Source organism: Macaca thibetana, chromosome 9, assembly GCF_024542745.1.
Source record: "Macaca thibetana thibetana isolate TM-01 chromosome 9, ASM2454274v1, whole genome shotgun sequence".
NCBI lineage: Eukaryota > Metazoa > Chordata > Mammalia > Primates > Cercopithecidae > Macaca > Macaca thibetana.
Window position 1 is genome coordinate 29,755,517 of NC_065586.1, and position 19,780 is coordinate 29,775,296.

General features: G+C 45.2%; 1 protein-coding gene across 4 annotated transcripts in view; it reads right to left on the reverse strand.

Annotated features, from left to right (window-relative positions):
* JCAD (junctional cadherin 5 associated) overlaps positions 1-19,780 on the reverse strand; it is a 102,930-nt gene that overhangs the window by 23,131 nt on the left and 60,019 nt on the right. For 2 of the 4 annotated variants that reach the window (XM_050805607.1, XM_050805605.1), the window contains exon 2: positions 11,129-11,468. In XM_050805607.1, the coding sequence (XP_050661564.1) occupies positions 11,129-11,409 (281 nt within the window). In that variant the 5' untranslated portion in view covers positions 11,410-11,468. Of the gene's footprint in view, positions 1-11,128; positions 11,469-17,108; positions 17,230-19,780 lie in introns of all 4 variants that reach the window. The other 2 variants (XM_050805606.1, XM_050805604.1) reach the window with 2 other exon arrangements.

Sequence of the window (19,780 nt, forward strand, 5' to 3'; positions counted from 1 at the left end):
CATGTTTAACGGAAAATGAGCAAATCTACTCACTGCATATGCAGCAGCTAATTATGAGAAAAATCAGGAGACAGTTCTGTTCGTTCACACGACTCCTTCTCAACCACAATGGAAAATGATACCCTTCTTTTAAAAAGTGAAAGTCTCCTTAGAATAGCAACATTTGCGCCAGGCACAGTGGCTCACACCTGTAATCCCAGCACTCTGGGAGGCTGAGGCGGGCGGATCACCTGAGGTCAGCAGTTCGAGAGCAGCCTGACCAACATGGTGAATGAAACCCTGTCTCTACTAAAAATACAAAAAATTAGTCAGGCGCGGTAGCAGGCGCCTGTAATCCCAGCTACTTGGGAGACTGAGGCAGAAGAATGGCTTGAACCCAGGAGGTAGAGGTTGCAGTGAGCTGAGATCGTGCCACTGCACTCCAGCCTGGGCAGTAGAGAGCAAGACTCCGTCTCAAACAAAAAAAAAGAAAAGAAAAAAATAGCAACATTTGGAATGCCTGTAACCATTGGCTTACATTCTCCATCTTCTCAGTGGCCTCCAAGGTCCTCATGAGCCGCACTGACTTGTTATCACTGGGGCAGCTACAGCCTGGCACTGGGCCTGATACCCAGCAGCACGGGATAGATGTGTGGATTAACTTAAAAAATCAGCTAGAGGCTTGCTGCCCGCCTGATGAACTAGGGGTTCTGTGGGAAGTGAGACAGACAGTTACCCTTCCCCCCTGCATGAACAAAATCCTGAGCCTTGTCCTCCCGTGGGGGCCCTCAAAGTCCAGTCAGCCGTGCTTTGCTGTGGTCATTGGGGTGGGGCTGGGGAGGCCCCACTAAAGCCATGCCTTTATCCAGCGATCCCTTCCTGGTCCCCAAATCTGCAGTCTAGCAGATGCCTACTGCTTTCTATTGCTTTCCAACCCTAGTGTCATGTTCTGGACCAGTGGATGGTCATGGCATGTTGGCCTAGCCTGTTCCTTCAAAACCCACTCCCCTTCCACAGGCATCTGTATCTAGCCATTGGTATCTAGATGCAGAAACTGAGCACCAAGGCTGTAGGTCTCACTGAAAGAGCCAGGAGCAGCGTTCTCTTCTGGTTGGCAGAAGGGGCTTTGGGCATCTCTTTAGAGTGGCTCATATTCACCAACCCCAGTGTCAGGTGCCTAACATGCTTCTGTGAGGGCCTCAGCCATGTTCCATTCCAGAATTTGCTCTGAAAGCTCTCTGGGTCTGGAAGCCTGCAATTTCATTTTTCGGCATGCCTTGGTCTATTCAGTACCACCCTGCGCAAACGTCCCTCTGACACAGGGTAACGAATGGGCTAATTTTGGAAAGGGGAAATCTGGGGTCCAGAGAAGATGAAGACTGAAGTATAGAGGTTAGCATAAAATTAAAGGTCAGTCAGAAAAGAGAAAACTGCTCTGAAAATATAATGGATAAATATCAGTCTTCAGCAAAGTTCAATTTGAACAAGAATTGTAGGTTGCACTGGCAGAATTGTAACTAGAAAATCCACAAATGCCCAGTCGGACTGCGAATGCATTGTCAGGCCTGCTTTTTATGATGTCACAATGAATGACTCCAGATGACAGACAGTGCAGATTCAGTTAAAACATAAAGTACCTGGCAGACTATTTCCGGAGGTTACAGTTTTGTTATTTAAAAAAAAAAAAAAAAATACACAAATAATGGGTCTGGAAGAGGAAGCATGATAAATTTGAGGACTTAGAAGTGATGCTAAATTTGGACATTTGAAGAAGGGGCACAGGAAAGCAATTCAAAGGCACTTGAGTTATCAACGTGCACAGAGGAAATTAAGTAGGAGGCATTTTGGAAAGGCACCCACTGATAGCGACCTGGATGGAAGCCCTTGAAGTCACAGTTCCTCCACAGCACGGGCTTTGAACTCCTGTGCTTGGGTCTGGCTTCCACAAAGATGAGCTCAGAATGGAAAAATTAAAAAAAAAAAAAAAAAAAAGAAGTTGGAAGCCATCGCCACTACAGTGCCAACCTGGCCAGCCACGAGACCATAATATTTTTTAAACTCTGATGGCTAGAAATGGACACAAATTGCTCTTCTGTGGTTGCCAGCAGGTTTCTGAATCATCTTTGGGTTAGGGCTTCAGCAGACTTTTGATTTTGCAAGGTCTAGTCAAGAACTTTTATACACGCAAGGTAAGTCGGAGACCACGGTCCACAGGCCCCGCCCCTGGGACTGGGGTTTGGGTGGTTGCTTCCTTTGCATAAATTAGTAAATTCACAGCTGGTGCTGATGTGAAGGATGGAGCCAGCTTGGAAACTGTCGTGGTAATTCTAGTAGTATATCTTTTTAATGCACGTAACAAAATCAGGGGCTGGGAGATCGCTCATGGAAGGGGACACCTCGTTGATGTGGACCACTGACCCACCTACAGGTAGAGGAGACAAAGAGAGACCCGGCATGGAGGTTCACGCCTGTAATCCCAGCACTTTGAGGGGCTGAGGTAGGAGGATCGCTTGAGCCCAGGAGTTAGAGACCAGCCTGGGAAACATAAGGAGATCCCGTTTCTACAAAAAAATTTAAAAAGAAAAATTAGCTAGATGTGACGGTGAGTGCCTGTAGTCCTAGCTACTCAAGATGAGGTGGGAGCATTGCTTGAGCCTGGGAGGTCAAGGCTACAGTGAGCTGAGATGGCACCACTGCACTCCAGCCTGGGTGACAGAGAGAGACCCTGTCTCAAAAAAAAAAAAAAAAAAAAAGAAAAGAAAAAAAAGAAAAAAAGAAAAGAGAAAGAGAGAAGAGAGAAGAGAGAAGCAGGATGGAGCAAAGGGATACAAATATACAAATGAAGGAAGAAGGGCACAGGTCCACGTGGAAGAAGGAAAACAATACCCTGGAGAAAAGGTAGGTGGAGCTGGTGAGGGTTCCTGGGGCAGCCGCCAGCTGTGTGCAGTAACATGTCCCTGACGAAGGTGCTAGAACCTCTCACTGTAAGTCAGGGCATCTCTGAACAACATCCTTCCTGCAACTGCACTTCTGAGGGAAAAAAGCTGGGTCGCAAACCCCTAACCTCTGACTCACGCCAGCTATTCAAATGAGCCCACTCCTTTTACTGATTAACATGGCAAGGACACACTGACGCCTTCTAATCAATGTAAAGGCAAGAAGCCACACTGGGTGGCCCTTAGTCAGCGGCAGACTCCCTACAGGGCCATACGCTGACGCTCCTCCCACGCTAGGGTCCCACTGATAGAGGACCCTGTCCCTCCACAGCAATGATCACCCCGGGAGCATCCCAGGGCCTACTGGAAGCCACCCCTGAGGGTGTCTTCACAGGCAGGGACAGGAAGCACTAGAGATATGGTTCCCCACCCGAGTGACCAGGAGAAGTCCCGGTGACTGCACGCAGCGCAGACACTGTTCCCTCCCACAACGTGAGGCCCTTCCCACCTGATGGCTGGGTAGCCGGACTGGCCTCGGCTTCTGATGCCTCATCTGTACTGCAGGGACGGACTAAGCCTTCCTTTTTGTATTCTGGGAGGAATTAAATGAGATGATACATTCAGAGTGGTTAGCACCGTGCCTGACACGTAAGAAGCCCTTGTTTCATTTAGTATTAACTCAATTAAAATACATTCTCAATGGAGCAGCTTATCTTGAAGCTCTGTTTGCTTGATCTCCTGGGGAAGGGGGTGCGGGTGGCACACAGCAAAGGGTGAAGGACCAAGTGTCTGTCTGAAGGTGATGATTATTTCGGATCGGCATTGTCTTTGTCTAAGTTGTAATCAACGGGCCTTCACAATGCCAGGAAAGAGTGACAGAGCCGACTGTCATCACGAGACGCTGTTGCCCCTCGGGATGGCTGGTCTCTGACGAAGAAGCTACACCCATTTCCACAATATGGATGTAGAACAAACCAGTATTTCATTTATTAAAACAAGGCAGGAAGAGAAGCTCTAATCCATTCTCTCTCATGCGTATCTAATAGGTAAGGCAGATTATTTCAGTATTTTCATATTTTCTCTTTAATAAGGGCATGTCAGATTTTTACCACGTACACCAGTGTGAACCCCACAGTGCCATCACTGACACAGAGAAAGACCAGCCTCGCTTCTCATTTGCCTTTTTCTAGCACCACTCTCACTTTCATTTATTTATTCGTTTATTCAACAAATATTTATGGAGTATTTGCGGTGCCTCTGACCCACGGTTCTTCAGAAGCCAAGATGAGGGCTATGAGAGGCAGAAAAGGCGGTCACTATGCGTGGGTTCCTGAGAGCCTGAAGGACCCTGCAGCTGGGTCTCTGGTGATGACACCCTAGGGAGGCTGCCTAAAGGCCCCCAGGCCCCACAGCTGGTGCACAGCAGCCCGCCAGTGACACCCCCAGTCCACACCCTGTCCTTTATCGAGAACGCAGAGGCACAGTCATCTTTGAGGCAAAGGGGCTGGACTGGAAGACCCACTCGGGTCTCTTTTGGACCCCGTCTCACATTCGCACCCTCGGTGTCTCTCCGTGGGGCATTTCCTAGCTCTCGGACTCATCCAGTTCTCTAGCTGAAGGCAGAATTCCACATGAACAACTCTCCTCTTGGGGATGGCATAACCACCAAGACACATGAGGCCCTCGGCGGTGCTGCCACTGGATCTTCCTTGTCATTCCAGAAGCTTGTGCCTCCGCACCACTGCACTTCCAGAAGCCTCGTGTTCAAGGGCCACAACCTGCCTTTTAGTGGGGAAACTGGTGCTGGTAAAAGCCACATGGGGCGCACGCAGGAGAGAGGACCAGTTTCCAGGCCCTTCTGGAAGTTTCCACACTTACGAACGAGACCAAGGAGAAGGGCATACAGAAGACAGTGGGGGAAGAGGCGGCCTCTTCCTGGTTCATGAGCATGCCAGCCCTCAAGAGAGACAGGCAAACCCCATAACAAGGTCAAAATACCAACGGCTAATGCTTAGGATGGGAAACAAGCGGTGAAAAGGCAAATCGTGTTTGTGGATTTATAAGTTTGTAAAAGAAAGAGGAACATAAACAGATGTTAAACTTGAAGCATTCTCTGTTTTTGAAAAATCCTTATAAGCAGGATATGATTTAAGAGAAGCTTTAAAAGACCCTGAAAATGAACTGTTTACCATATCCAGTAGCACTATCTAGAATGGATGTTTACTGATCAAATAGAAACCTCCCAAGATGAGGGCCCCAGACCACCACATCAGAGACTCTCCCTAGGTTGCTAAGTCTCTCATTAGTTACGACTGCCGCTGATGACAGGAGATAATTACAAGTTATTCTCATGGGTAACTAACAAAAAAATCTTACCCGAATTCCTGGGGCTATACAGAGAAGAGCCAATTATGGTATAACTTTCAGCTTCAAACCTCTGCTATGTTAAGAGTATTTTACAGCTTCCTCTGATTATAATATTTCAAAGGAAACACATTAAGGAAACCCTGAGTGCCTGATAACAGCCTTTTACATATTTTAATGATCGTTAAGTATTATTTAGTTTTGGCTACTTGTATTTTAAGCATGCAGTTTCCTCCATGTGCAGATAACACAGTTTTTCCTCTTTGCCCACTTCCTCTTAATCTGTGTGTGTGTGTGTGTGTGTGTGTGTGTGTGTCAGCAGGCAAGTTTTGGACATGGCCTGTGGGTCTTTTCCTGGACCACGTAAGTGACTTTCATGCAAAGCCTGCAGCCAGTTTCATCACTACACTCTGTTAACTGAGACCATTTAGGAGTGGGCTAGCATCTAGATGAGCTCTCCGCGGAGTCAATGACTTAAAAAGGGGAAAATGCCAAGTCTTTAGTGTTACTTGTCAAATGGTCTGTGAAGAGAACATGTTTTGGGGTTCACAGGCAGTCCCTGTGGCCTGCAAACTGTCCTCATCCGCAGCCCCTGCAGTGGGGAAAGCTCAGGCATCCATGCCTGGTCATTCCCTCCTCCCCATCCAACCTCCCACTCCCTTGTCCAGCCCCTCCCCTCTGATCGGAGGGGGCAGACACCCTGACCCAGACTCAAGCATCCACTGGCTGTCTAAAACTCAATTTTTTCAAAAGTTTCAACTAAGAGATGTGGGCAGTTGTCAGCAGTGGGTTCTGAAGCTAAGCCGTCAGGAGGAGCAAGGGTGGAGTCTAAGTCTCCGCCAGCCAGAGGTAGGGGGAAGCAGAAGCTGTCAGGGAAGGGAAGAGGAGCATAAACAAGTACCCGGAGACGCAGAGATGGGTGGCAATGGGGGACAGAGATGAATGAGTCCCCAGGGGAACAACCCACAGTCCAGGGGGACGCCTTCTCATTCCACGTCTAATGAGGCCAGCCAGTCTTTCTCCATTTTCTATGAATGGTCCTGAATCTCTCCATGAATCCTTACAACGACCCCTCCCTTTCCTTTCAGGTAGGTTCCACTTCCTACCTTCCAAAGGATCTACCAAGGAGGGAAACTCTACTGCTAGGAAGTCTTCAGCCCAGGGGCAAGGAAGGCCCCTGAGCCAGGAGTCCCACAGTCAGGCTTCACAGTCCATCTGCTGTGCTTTAAACGCTGGTAAAGTTACCAGTCATACGAACAATGGCCCAACACATTAACATGTAGCTTCCAAAAACAATTACTGTCTACTCATCAATTTAGATAAACTATGTACAAGGAGAACCAACTCTTGGTCCTTCTCCACTACTTACACCTAAGAGATTTTTAGCAAGTTCACACGCTCCTTTGCCTTCCTTCACAACAGAATTGTCATTCCTCTCCTGTCCTAGATGCTCACTACTACTTGATCTGCTAATAGTGAAAGCTCAAAGCAACAGCCACCTCAGCACATTAGGAAACAAGTATCCTGAATTCTCGAAAATCTCATCAAAGCTTCATATTTGTGTTTTTTTTCTTTTTCTTTTTTTTTTTTTAAGTTTTACTAGATGTCCCTCGAGTAGAAAGGGAAAAAGACAAAAAAAAGTTTTACTAGATAGAGCTGGTCCTTAAATCAGAAACTCTGTTCTAAACTAATACTAATCATTAGAGGGTAAGGAACAGTCCTGACCATTCTCACCAGACAATGCTGATATTCCAGCTAAGCCCCAGATGATGGATAATCCTGCCTTCCATGTATGCTCCCTTTACAACGTCCACAGAAAAGCAGTGTTATGTGCATTATCTCGTGTAGACAGGTCAGGATGCAGTCTTTATAGGCCTCTCCAGACAGGAAAGGGACACAGCTGGGCTCTGGGAGCTGTCACACGTCCATGCATGCCAGGGAGAGGGTGGAGGACAAGGGACTGAGAAAAGACCATCCAGTGATGGTAACCCCAGGAGCTCACAGAATCAAGTGTTCCTTTCAAACAAAAACAGGCCTTACCTGGGGAGAGCTCAGCCAGGCCCAGTGCTGCTGCAGGGAGGCAGCCCCAAGGCTTCTGGCAGCCCGGGGTGGGTGGGGGAGTCATGGCCCAAGCTGGGCTCCCTCCACTGCTGCACTGAGTGGCCATTGATGGCCAGTGACATCCTCTGGACTTTGTGTTTGCTATGGTTTAAATGTTTATTCCATCTAAAACTCCTGTTGAAATTTAATTGCCATTGTAACAGTATTAAGAGGTGGGGCCTTTAAGAGGAGATGAGGTCATGAGAGTTCCACCCTCCTGGGTGGGACTGGTGCCCTTATAAAAGGATGAGTTCAGCCCTCTCTTGTTTGATCTCACTCTCACTCTCTCACCTTCCACCATGAGATGACACAGCAAGAAGGCACTCATGAGACACCAGCACCTTGACCTTGGACTTCCCAGCCTCTAGAACAGTGAACTGATAAATTTCCATTCGTCATAAATTACCTGGCCTGTTAACAGCAGCACACATTGGATGAACGCAATGTTCTTCAGTTATAAGACAATAACCTTGCCAAAATGCCTATGTCGCCACTATCCTGTCAGAATAAAACAAATTTTCAATCAGCCCCTGTGGCCTTCCAAACGACCTTGACCTCCATCTTTCCCAGGACATCAGTGGGGTGCTAAGGACTGGCCCAAAGTGTGGAGACACACTTTAAGGCAGCCCTCAACCAAGAAACTGCAGAAAAGGAACCCTCGTGACCCTTCCCAACCACACTGATGGTTTCAAGTTGGACAGGGCTATCCTGGGCTCCAGGCACCCCCTAGACCGGGAGGCCAGCCCAGCAGAGGTCACTGTGTGGGATGGAGGAGGCAGCAAGACCACAGCTGTGCTTTTGAGTAACCAAAGACTGGGATCTGACAGCACCATTTATCCATCAGATTCAGAATTCACATAAGCCATAGTAGTATTGGCTTCTCTTATTATTATTATTTTTTTAATTTAAGCTGTTTACTATTGACACCTATTTACTTCTTCCCAAAGCACTTTGTTTCTGATGGGGAAAAACAATTCTCCTTCATGCCTACCTTTCTGTTTCCCTCCAATTTTCAGTTCTCTATTGGGCACCTAAAAAATAAAGTCTTTCATTTCAACCCAGGGAACCTCGCAGCCAGTCTCTGAGGCTTGGGGCACTGGGAGGGATGTTTGCAAACATGTATGCATTTGCTGTTTCCACCCTAGGACCAACCTTCAATCCAAAAGCTACTCTACATCACCTAAGTGAATCGGCCAGTCTCAGCAACATGGACAAGAGGCCAGATCTGTCAAGAACTGTCATCTGTATGAAAACATCCCAGGGCTACACAAAGCCACTTATCTGAGCCCTTCACTCAGGACGGAAAGAAAGGCAGCTTGCAGATCTGATTATGCCACAGTCCTCAGGAACCTGTTACCACACAAGGGGCTAGAAAGTCCTAAGCGAGTTGTGGATGAGGTTGGCAGCCACACTGCCCACACAGAATTCTAAAGGGGTTCTCCTGCCTCCCACCGTGGGACTCAACTCTGATCCAGCCCCTCAAATTTGAGGGAGACCCCACATAACCTACATGGTCCATCTGCGGGGATTCCACAGCCCTGTCTTTACTTCATTAGAAACCGACCGTTCTGCTTTTCAACAGTTGCTACAATGGGGGAAAGAATAAATTGAACTCATGAGCATGTATTAAATAACCATATATGCCCAGTACTGTAAGACTCTGTACAAGAAACAAAAGAGATAGGAGACAAGGTACAATCTCAGTACCTTGAAATCCAGGTTGGAAGATACGGATATACTCAGCACAAAACTAAATGAAAAACAAACAAACAAACAAAAAAACAAGCACCAGTTTGTGTGGTAGTCATTAAGGTTATCTGAACCCTCAGCCAACTCACCCATAAGCTCCCTCTTCCAGCTCCATGCTGGAAAATGGTGGTCAAGAAAGTGAAGGCCTTGACAGTAGTCGACTGAAGTGTGAGTTCTAAAGCGCAAGGCGAAACAGAAACAGCTTCCAGCTCCTTCTTCGTTGTGACTTTTCCCCCTGAGCCTGGCTCCATCAGTGCTAACTCCTCTGGCCCCTCGCTGGAGAAGCAATCTGACTTGGCAACTTAAACCTGCTTTCACTATGCTGGGCAAAAATGAGGGCTCTCACCTTTGCTTTTCTCCAATAATGTGTTAAGTGCTCTGACTCTAAAAACAAAATCCTTCCGATTTTTGCCTGAAAACTGTCAACCGACAAGGAAGGTCCTTTCTCTGCAAGGGTGACCTTTAACCATGGGAGGCGAGTTCATTCCCATCAGACTTGCCCATTTGGTGTGTTTGTTTCTCTTAAAGAAAGGTCCTTGATTCTGTCTATGTCCTTCGTCCATATCTAACTGCTGACATGCAGTTACATAACACACTCTGTAGACTCACAGCTCTTCCTCCCCAATCTGTGCCTGGTCCCAGTGCAGCACTAAAGGCAAATGCAATGTCAGGAAGGGATGACAAAGGTTTCCTCCAGGTGGAAACTGCCTGGGAGAGGGCTTCAGGGCTCCTGTCCCAGCCTGGCTCTGTGGCAAGCTGCCGAAATTCTTTTTTTTTTTTTTACCATCCTGTTCCCCTAGCCAACCTGCCCTCTCTTTTTGTTGTAAGGAAACACCCACAGATGCAGCTGTATTCAGATGGGATCCCACATTAGGGCCAGAGTGTGTGCAAGGAAAAGATAGGTCAGAAGCCAATGGAATGATATGAATATACCAGAAGAAAGGTTTTGTCTTACAAACTGAGGGGAATACAGACCCCTTTTCAACTCTCTGTAACCTGCAAAATGTTGAATTGTGTCAATAAGAAAGCCAAATACACTGTGAATGGGTGCGTGGTTGTGAACTAGCTTTTATGAAGTTCTAAAATGACTCCTAACTGAGGCAAGATGAAGAGATTACAAGGGAACCAAGCAGCAGAGTCCTAACACATGGCATTTAGCATGATAGAACGTGTTTACTCACTGCTATTTATTGAAGGCCCATTATGGCAAAGCCCTGTGCTAAGTACTGCTGGAACACCCTGAATATCTCAGTGGAAATAAGTGATCTTGGGCTGGGCGTGGTGGCTCATGCCTCTAATCCCAGTGCTCTGGGAGACTGAGGTGGGAGGATTGCATGAGGCCAGGAGTTAGAGATCAGCCTGGGCAACACAGTGAGACTCTGTCTCTACAAAAAATAAAAATTAGCCAGGTGTGGTTGTGTGCACCTGGCCCAGCTATTCGAGAGGCTGAAGTGGGAGAATCACTTGAGCCTAGGAGGCCAAGGCTACAGTGAGTTATGACTGCACCACTGCACTCCAGCCTGGGCAACACAGTGAGACCTTGTCTCTAAAAAAAACAAAAAGTGGCCAGGCACGGTGGCTTACTAATCCCAGCACTTTGGGAGGCCGAAGCGGGCAGATCATGAGGTCAGGAGTTCGAGACCAGCCTGACTAACATGGTGAAACCCTGTCTCTACTAAAAATAGAAAAATTAGCCAGGCGTTGTGGCGCATGCCTATAATCCCAGCTACTCAGAAGGCTGAGGCAGGAGAATCACTCGAACCCTGGAGGTGGTTGCAGTGAGCTGAGATTGTGCCACTGCACTCCAACCTGGGCAACAGAGCAAGACTCCGTCTCAAAAACAAAACAAAACAAAAAACAAAAAAAAAGTGTTCTTGTGTCTAATACCATTTATCCCTCATTGGCCCCGGCCAAACACAGAGTTGAAAGAGTTTGCCTACACATCACCCACTGCTAACTCCTGAGTCAAAAGAGAATGGTGGGTTCACAGTGAAACTTACCCCGCCTCTGAGGTTCTGGAAGCAGAAGTGCTCTGGGGCTCCCCAGGGCCTCTCGGTGTGCTGCGGCGGCTTTCGGAGTCACTCACGTGTCCTTTCCCCGCGGACGTCTTACGATGTGCGAGGGCCGCAGGGCCATCCTCATGCCCATTCTGCAGGCCCTGGCCTGCTCGTGTCCCAGTCCTCGCTGCCTGGCGCCCCTTGGGGTTATCCTCGCGCGGTGCCGGGAGGTCTCTCGACGGTTTGTATCCATGAGAGATCAGGAGGTCTTCTACACTGTACATGATGCCCAGGCTTCAGCAGAGCTCAACCGCTGGAACCATGGTGGTGGCAGGACCCAGCACTGCGGAACAACAGAGAGCTCTATTTGTGACCAGGTCTCCCTGGGGGTCAGTCTTACACCTCCTCGTCCCGTGGTCCCCCCACCAAACCAGACCACGGTGATGGACACAACACAGAACCTGCACAGAAAGAGGAGACACAGGGATGGCTCTGCCTGAAACTGCTCTCCATTCTATTCATGTAGAAAGTGGGTGTGGCTCTGGCTCTAGAGGACGTCGTGGAACCCTGAGGACCTCACCCTTCGATGGCTGCCTCTGGTAGAAGAGCATGTGGCACGGCGCTTAAGCAGTGACATCAACACTGTCCACCTTCCCCTTGTCCCACTCACAAAGAGCAGGCGGAAGGAGTGTGGACAAAAAAAATACAGATCTGGGAGCTGCAATGACTCCTTCATGTTTCTAAAAAGAGAAACTACCAATATCCAGCTTAATCTCAGGACATGCCCCTGCTTTCATCCTGTAGACATACCTTTGCTCTACGAGAGAGTGAGATCTTTAATCAACACAGTCATGATACGCTTCAGCGGAAGCGACTGAAGCAGCAACTGCCAGGGCAGCCCCTCCATGGCAGTTAACTAGCAACCAAAAATAGATTTTAATTCTTTGGGTTCATGATGAGAAAACAAACAACACACTGATCAATCATACACACCCAACTCACTATACAATACCAAAGTTCTCTTTTCCTTATGAAAGTTTTTGTTTTTTTTTTTTTTTTTTTTTTGAGATAGAGTTTCACTCTTGTTGCCCAGGCTGGAGTGCAGTGGCATGATCTCGACACCCTGCAACTTCCGTCTCCTGGGTTCAAGCGATTCTCCTGCCTCAGCCTCTCGAGTAGCTGGGAATACAGGCATGCGCCACCACGCCTGGCTAATTTTTTGTATTTTTCATAGAGACAGGGTTTCACCCTGTTGGCCAGGCTGGTCTCGAACTCCTGAACTTAGGTAATCCACCCACCTCTGCCTTCCAAAGTGCTGGGATTACAGGCATGAGCCACCACACCCGGCCTCCTTATTAAACTTTTATGAATCAAATTTCTTTCTAGTAGATCTTGGGGAAAAGTTTTTGCATCTCTCAGCCAAGGATGTCCACACCCAAATCCTGCTATAGTACCTGAATCAACAGCAGCAACTTCCTCCAGTGTAAGCTGCACAAAACGAGAGTGCCCACAAAGAATGAAAATGGGCAGAAACCTACCTGAAAGCAAAAGAGGCAGAGCCGCCCTGTTTATTCCTACATGAGGACATCCTTCTTCCTAAGTCTTCCCTTTGATGATAAGGCGTAAGACAGATTGGTCAGCCGGATCCACCCACCACTGCTTCCACGAGGGCTGATGGTAATGCTGGCCTGGGTGAGAGGCACACAAAAGCCACAAAAGCCAGCCCCACCAGAAAAGCTCAGCCAGCTCCAGCCCCACTTTGCTGGTGGACGGAAATAGAGTTGCTGCAGCCATGGCGAACAATGGCCAGGAAACGCCTGCTGGTCCATGCGCAGGTGAAAGGAAGATGCCTGCAGCATGTGCTTCCTGTCACTGGGAGCTCTTACTTGGGTCCGTTGCACAATTCTGCTGTGCCTGTCCTCACTCTTCATCACCTGCTAGATTACAGTAGGGAAAGTCTCGCCTGTCAGCATGGAGAGTACCAAACTTTGGAAGTTGATAATTTTCCATTATGTCCCTATATTTTATGGAAGCTGACAAGCTCTGGCAGCTACTGTACTAGTAGAAAAATCTCCATAGCAACTCTGCCACTCCTGACACTCCTACTGCATGTCTTTCGGGGAGTTGTACAACTTGGGTCATTTGCTTCAACAGACAAGGAAGGACCACAGAAGCAAGAGTTTGTTCTTCGACTCAACAGAGCAAGTTCCACCATGTGAGGGATTATAGAGGAATGAGATCCCATCACAAGCAAAGGGCTTCAGGAACACAGAGTCAGGCTTTAGGGCAGGGTCTTTGGTTTGTTTGACACTTTATCCCCAGCAACTTGCACACAGTATGCACTCAATAAATACTTGCTGAGAAAATGCACAAATGAGAGACAGAACTGTTTGAGCTAGGTTTTGAAGAATGGTTAGGAGTTCATTAGGCAAAGAGCATGTATATGTGTATGAGAAGGGGAACTGGCATTTAAAATAGATTATGAGTAGAATTATCCCAAGGGTAAAGAAATGAGGCTGGGCACAGTGGTTCACGCCTGTAATCCCAGCACTTTAGGAGGCTAGGTGGGTGAATCACTTGAGGCCAGGAGTTTGAGACAAGCCTGGACAACATGGTGAGACCCTGTCTCTACTAAAAATACAAAAATTAGCCAGGCATGATGGCAAACACTGGTAATCCCAGCTACTCAAGAGCCTGAAGGAGGACAATCGCTTGAACCCAGAAGGCAGAGGTGGCCATGAGCCAAGATCATGCCACTGTACTCCAGCTTGAGTGACGAAGCAAGATGCTGTCAGAAAGAAAGAAAGAAAAGAAGAAAGAGAGAGAGAGAGAAAGAGAAAGAAAAAAGAAAGGAAGGAAGGAAGGAAGGAAGGAAGGAAGGAAGGAAGGAAGGAAGGAAGGAAGGAAGGAAGGAAGGAAGGAAGGAAAAGAAATGGCTTAGTAACAGAATCCTGGCAGCCTAGAACAAAGTCCCCAGGCTCACTGGTTCAACATCACACACAGGGTCAGCATCACAGTTAAAGTTAGCATTAGGTCTCACGACACTCAGTTTCTCTCTCTTACTATGCTGGGCTCTTTAAAATAAAAGCAAATTGCACTGTACTCCAAGTGGCCACCAAACACACTGAGGAACAGGCATGTGCAGCACACAGCTGGTTGTGCTACAGTCCATTTGTCAGAATGGCAGAGAAGACATAACCCTCACAAAACACAGATGTGGGGCATTTTCTTCCTGGGGCTGGATAGGTTGGTCCAATATGGCTATGTGTTTGCATGGTAATTATATTTAGTAAGAATATCTTTCAATCGTAGTTAATGGATTCTTCCCTCCCCCGCAGCCCAATAAACTCTTCCTCTACAAACTCCAAGGAAAAACCTGAACTATTAACCCAGGATTGCAGCACACATGAAATCTAATAACATCAACTATTAATGACCATCTGTAATGTGCTAGATTCTGTACTGGCACACTTTCATTCATTCTATGCTTCCAGCAAACTTCTCGATGTAGACAGAAACTTCTCCATTTTCACAAGAAAACTGAGGCTGACAGTCCAAGGTTACACAGCTTGTGTTAGATCCAAGGTTTGAACTAGATCTGTCTAGCTTCAAAGTTCAGGCTACTAATTTAGGTTCACCCATCTATATTTTCTTCCTTAACATCAAAAAAGTTTCCTAATTTACCAAATAATCCATGAACATAAATAAGGAAAGATACAAGGCATAGTGGCATTAAAATTAAAAACCATGTATTTAAAAGGAAAAAAATTCTCCTTTATTCTCTAGGAGCAGGATGACTCTTCTAGATGACTCTTCTCACACACCACACACGCATGCACATACACGCGCGCACGCACACACACACACGAATTGATGCCTCACTTGACTATAACGTCTTGATGGCAATGCTGGTGTTAATGTTTAAATGCTCAGTAATGTGATTCATTCTCGAATACACCATGCAATTGCCTTGTGACCTTAACAGACCTCTTTCATCATTTGGGGTTTTGAGCTTTTCATAAATAACATGGGGCTATCATAAAGCATGCTGTATGAAACTGAAATGCATATATAATAAGTGGGAGATGAGTAACTTTAAAAAAATAAATTCTTAAAGAAAAAAAAGTCCTATATAGAAATAGCCATTCTTATCTGCAACATTAATAGAATTTGGACTTAATTTGAGTAGACAACAGCAAACCACAAATGGGTTTGGGCAAGGGAAATCTGGCAGGAAAGCAGAGGACTAAAGTGGATAGAGCGAGAACAGATGGGGGACCTGCAGTTACAAGTCCTTTCTATTGTAACATGCACAGGGGGCTGGCAAAGGGGATAAGAAAAAAAAGGAATAATAAGAGTAATTTTCAGGAGAAGAAGTACAATGGATTTTAGCCTCAGTGACGAGGATAATGATCATTCCATTAATAGAAATATAGAAACTGGAAATAATTGTTGGTTTGAGAAGATGACAGCTCATTTGATTTTGATTTAACCAACCTAGTCTCACAAAATTCTCTTTTCCCCAAATCATCATCAAATGGATTTTCATCAAAGATTAATTATGTGTCCTTCCAAAGAACCTGAATAAGACCACTTGTGCAGCGATCTTATTGCATGGCACCTTTTCAAAGTTCTTTAAATATTAGCTCTATGGTGTCTATTCAAATGGAAGGGATTATAAAATTAGGAAGTTGCTGTTAACCATCCACTGACATTGAGCATAGGGCTGGGTTACCTCCCGCTTTGCTGTTGGGATGAGTGTCTGTTTCTCAATGGTGCAAGGTATTTATCTGTGAGCTGAATCAAGCCTGAGTCACTGCACAGGAGGAAAGGAGAGAACCCTTTGGGTCTCAGTCTTCTCCTGAAAGAGTAAAATGAGAAGGCTGAACTAGAGGTTCTTTAGAGTCCTTCTAGCTCTAGGGAGCAGCCCCCTTTCTCTAGCCTATTCTCGCCTGTGATGAGCAGCAGGCATCGAAGTCAGCTGCCCCAGGAAAAAAGAGTACAGCTTGTGGCCATGACACAGGCAGGGCTAAATAGGTCATCTGAAGACAGAACCTCTGACCTTGGCCTTATTAGCACCTATGCAGAGGCCACCCAAAAGAGCAGAGATAAATGGCCACCCACTGAGGAAAGGAGTGGGTTGGGGTAGGCAGGCCAGAAGCGAAACATCCAGCAATTCTCCATCCCAGAGTGCAGGTGCTTCACACTTACGCCAATGTAAATTCATCAGGGCACTTGTTTTACGTTGGAAGTGCCAGGCACTGGGCTGAAGAATATAAAGACAAATAAGACCCCATCAGCACCCTCCCTTGCAATGCTATGGTCTACATGGTATTATTTCAATTATGGATTCTCTCATCACTAAAGGTTGAGACTGGCGAATGAATGCCATTTAACAGGTACCATCTTCTCCCTTTCCATTTATAAAAATAAACATTTTAATTCTCATATTTACAGTTACAACGCTCAAGACAGTGAAAGGAAACAAAACATTAAGGAACTCATTAAATCAACCAGAGCTTTTTTTCCTTTTTAAAATCGGCCTAGAACACAAACTAAAAATTAACTTTAAAAAGAGAGACAAACATACTATTAAAAAGATGAAAAGCATGGTCATCCTCACCTGTAATCAAAGAAATGCAAATTAAACCAAAATGCCATTATTCACTTATGAGATTAAAGCTTTTAAAAAGCAATGCTTGTTGTTGGTAAGGGCATGAGGAGCTACAAGGGTTCTCCTGTTTGTGTGTGTATAAATGGGGGGGGGGTGGGGGGTGCAGGCTATATGTAAATGAAAATGAGTATTTCCCTTCTTAAAAGTGATTAGCTAGATTTGCTGGCTCACACCTTTGATCCCAGCACTTTGGGAGGCCGAGGCAGGCGGATCACTTGAGGTCAGGAGTTCGAGACCGGCCTGGCCAACATGGTGAAACCCCATCTCTACTAAAAATACAAAAAATTAGCCATGCATGGTGGCGCTCACCTGTGGTCCTAGGTACCTAGCAGGCTAAGGAGGCAGGATCCTTTGAACCCGAGGCAGAAATTGCAGTGAGCGGAGATTGTGCCACCACACTCCAGCCTGGGTGACAGAGCAGATACTCTGTCTCAAAAAAAAAAAAAAAAAAGAAAAAAAATTATTAATATGTAACAAAATCTTTAAACATCTGAAACCCTATGAAATAATCTCACTTCTTAGGATTCATCCCAATGAAATAATCAGAGATACTCATAGTTTTATATAAGGATGTTTATCCAAGTTTTAATTATAATAACAAAATTAGACTAAATGTCTAATTTAGTTAAAAAAAAAAAAAAAAAAAAAAAAAAAGAAAAGAAAAAAAACTTCTGGGCCAGGTGCAGTGGCTCACACTTGTAATCCCACCACTTTGGGAGGCTGAGGTGGGCAGATCACCCAAGGTCAGGAGTTCGAGACCAGCCTGGTCAATGCAGTTAAACTCCGTCTCTACCAGAAAGACAAGAAAACTTAGTCAGGTGTGGTGGCATGCACCTGTAGTCCCAGCTACTCGGGAGGCTGAGGTGGGAGAATTGCTTGAACTTGGGAGGCGGAGCTTGCAGTGAGCAGAGATCGTGCCATTGCACCTCACCCTGGGCGACAATCAGACTCCATCTCAGGAAAAAAAAAAAAAAAAAAATTCTGGTGCATCCACATGGTGGACTATAATATGTATACACACGCATAAAATTCTGTTTTCAGGTATACAACAGCACAGGGAAATGCTTGTGATACCATACTAAATAATAAAGACAGGATACAGAACCCTATATTCAATGGCATACCAAATTTGTTTATATACATATGTACTTGAAAGGGGAAAAAACACTGAAAGGAAACATACCAAAATATCAGCAGAGGTATTGGACTCTGAGTTTATTTGTTTGTTTGTTTGTTTTGAGATGGAGTCTTGCTTTGTCGCCCAGGCTGGAGTGCAGTGACACGATCTCAGCTCACTGCAAGCTCCACCTCCTGGGTTCATGCCATTCTCCTACCTCAGCCTCCCTAGTAGCTGGGACTACAGGTGCCCGCCACCATGCCCAGCTAATTTTTTTGTATTTTTATTAGAGACAGGGTTTTACCGTGTTAGCCAGGATGGTCTCAATCTCCTGACCTCGTGACCTGCCCACCTCGGCCTCCCAAAGTGCTGGGATTACAGGCGTGAGCCACCACGCTCGGCTGGACTCTGAGTTTTTAAAAAATTTCTTGATTTATACTTTACTGAATCTTATGATATTCTGTCATGAAATGTATTAGGTCCAATCATATGAAACTGTCATTTTGCATGTCAAAAATAGTCAAATATTGACAATTTCATATACTTACTATACTTAATATTAACTTCATATACTTAATATTAGCTTAAGTATATATAACAACATACATAATATACACATTATTATATAATGTTAATATAACAATATTGTTTCATCACCAATCATCATTATTCATAACTTAATATATTACCAACATATTACATAACTTAATTAAGTTATATATAACTATTTCATCATCAGAAAAACACTTTCATAAATGAAATGCTGCTTAGGTTAGATTAGGAAAATGCATCTTTAAAAATATGTAATTAGAAGACTCAATGACAATAAAAGAAACATTGAAGAAAAGAAAAGAATAAATGAATAGTAAATTACATAAGGCTCTAGTATATGGTACATGTGCCTTATCTGCCAGAGAGACTCTTAACCTGTTTTCAGGGAGCCAAAATCACATGTGCTGCTGAAGAAATCTAATACAAGGTTACAACCAGCATTGTAAAAAGGTCTTAATTAGACATTGTTACTCCTCTAAAAGAACTAAAGCTTTTCAGTTGTATTCACTGACATTCCATGCTTAAGATGTAATTGGTCCTTCAAATTGTTGGCAGTTCAGTGTAAATATCTTTTCAACTGACAACATTTAGGTCTAATGCTATGATTAATATATAACAAAGTACTTTCTTTAAACAAGAGGTAAATCACCAAGACATAAAACAAACCAGAATGGAGTATGTTGCTAACTGACACGTAGGTTTTTAATGCTTTCCACAGATTTTTTCCTAAGGGTAGAATTGTGTATTTTCCTATGAACAATAGAATTGCTATTTCCCTTTCCAGTCTTAATTATTAAATAACGCAACAGTTCCAGTTGAAGTCCTGGGACACCAAGTTCTCACAGACTGCTGTTACCATGCCACACGTGTGATGACCAACTCTGCCAAGGCACTCAAGTTGTCAAAATCTCACAAGATGTAAAAAGTCATATTTAATCTGTGAAGTAATCATTTTAGGAGGACAACCTTAGCTTTCTTTAAGGTGACAAAAAAACAAATGAGTTGGAAAACTTGGGTTTAAGATCAAAAGGATCTCAGAACGTTAATCTCGCTGGGGTGGATTGGTATTAAGGCATTTGTTCAGAAAAAGAGAAAGAAAAAGAAAAAAGTCCCCAACATTATGCACTGAATTTTTTTCCTATTATCTCTTCTGACTCCTCTTTTCTTTCCACAACTAATGTGAATACACACACACATGCACTTACACACATACACTCTTTCTCCTGTCTTCTCTTTCATCTCTAAATTCTGTGTCACACAATTATTGATTTGGCTAGCAATATTTTTTATGAGACCCTAAGTACCTCATGAA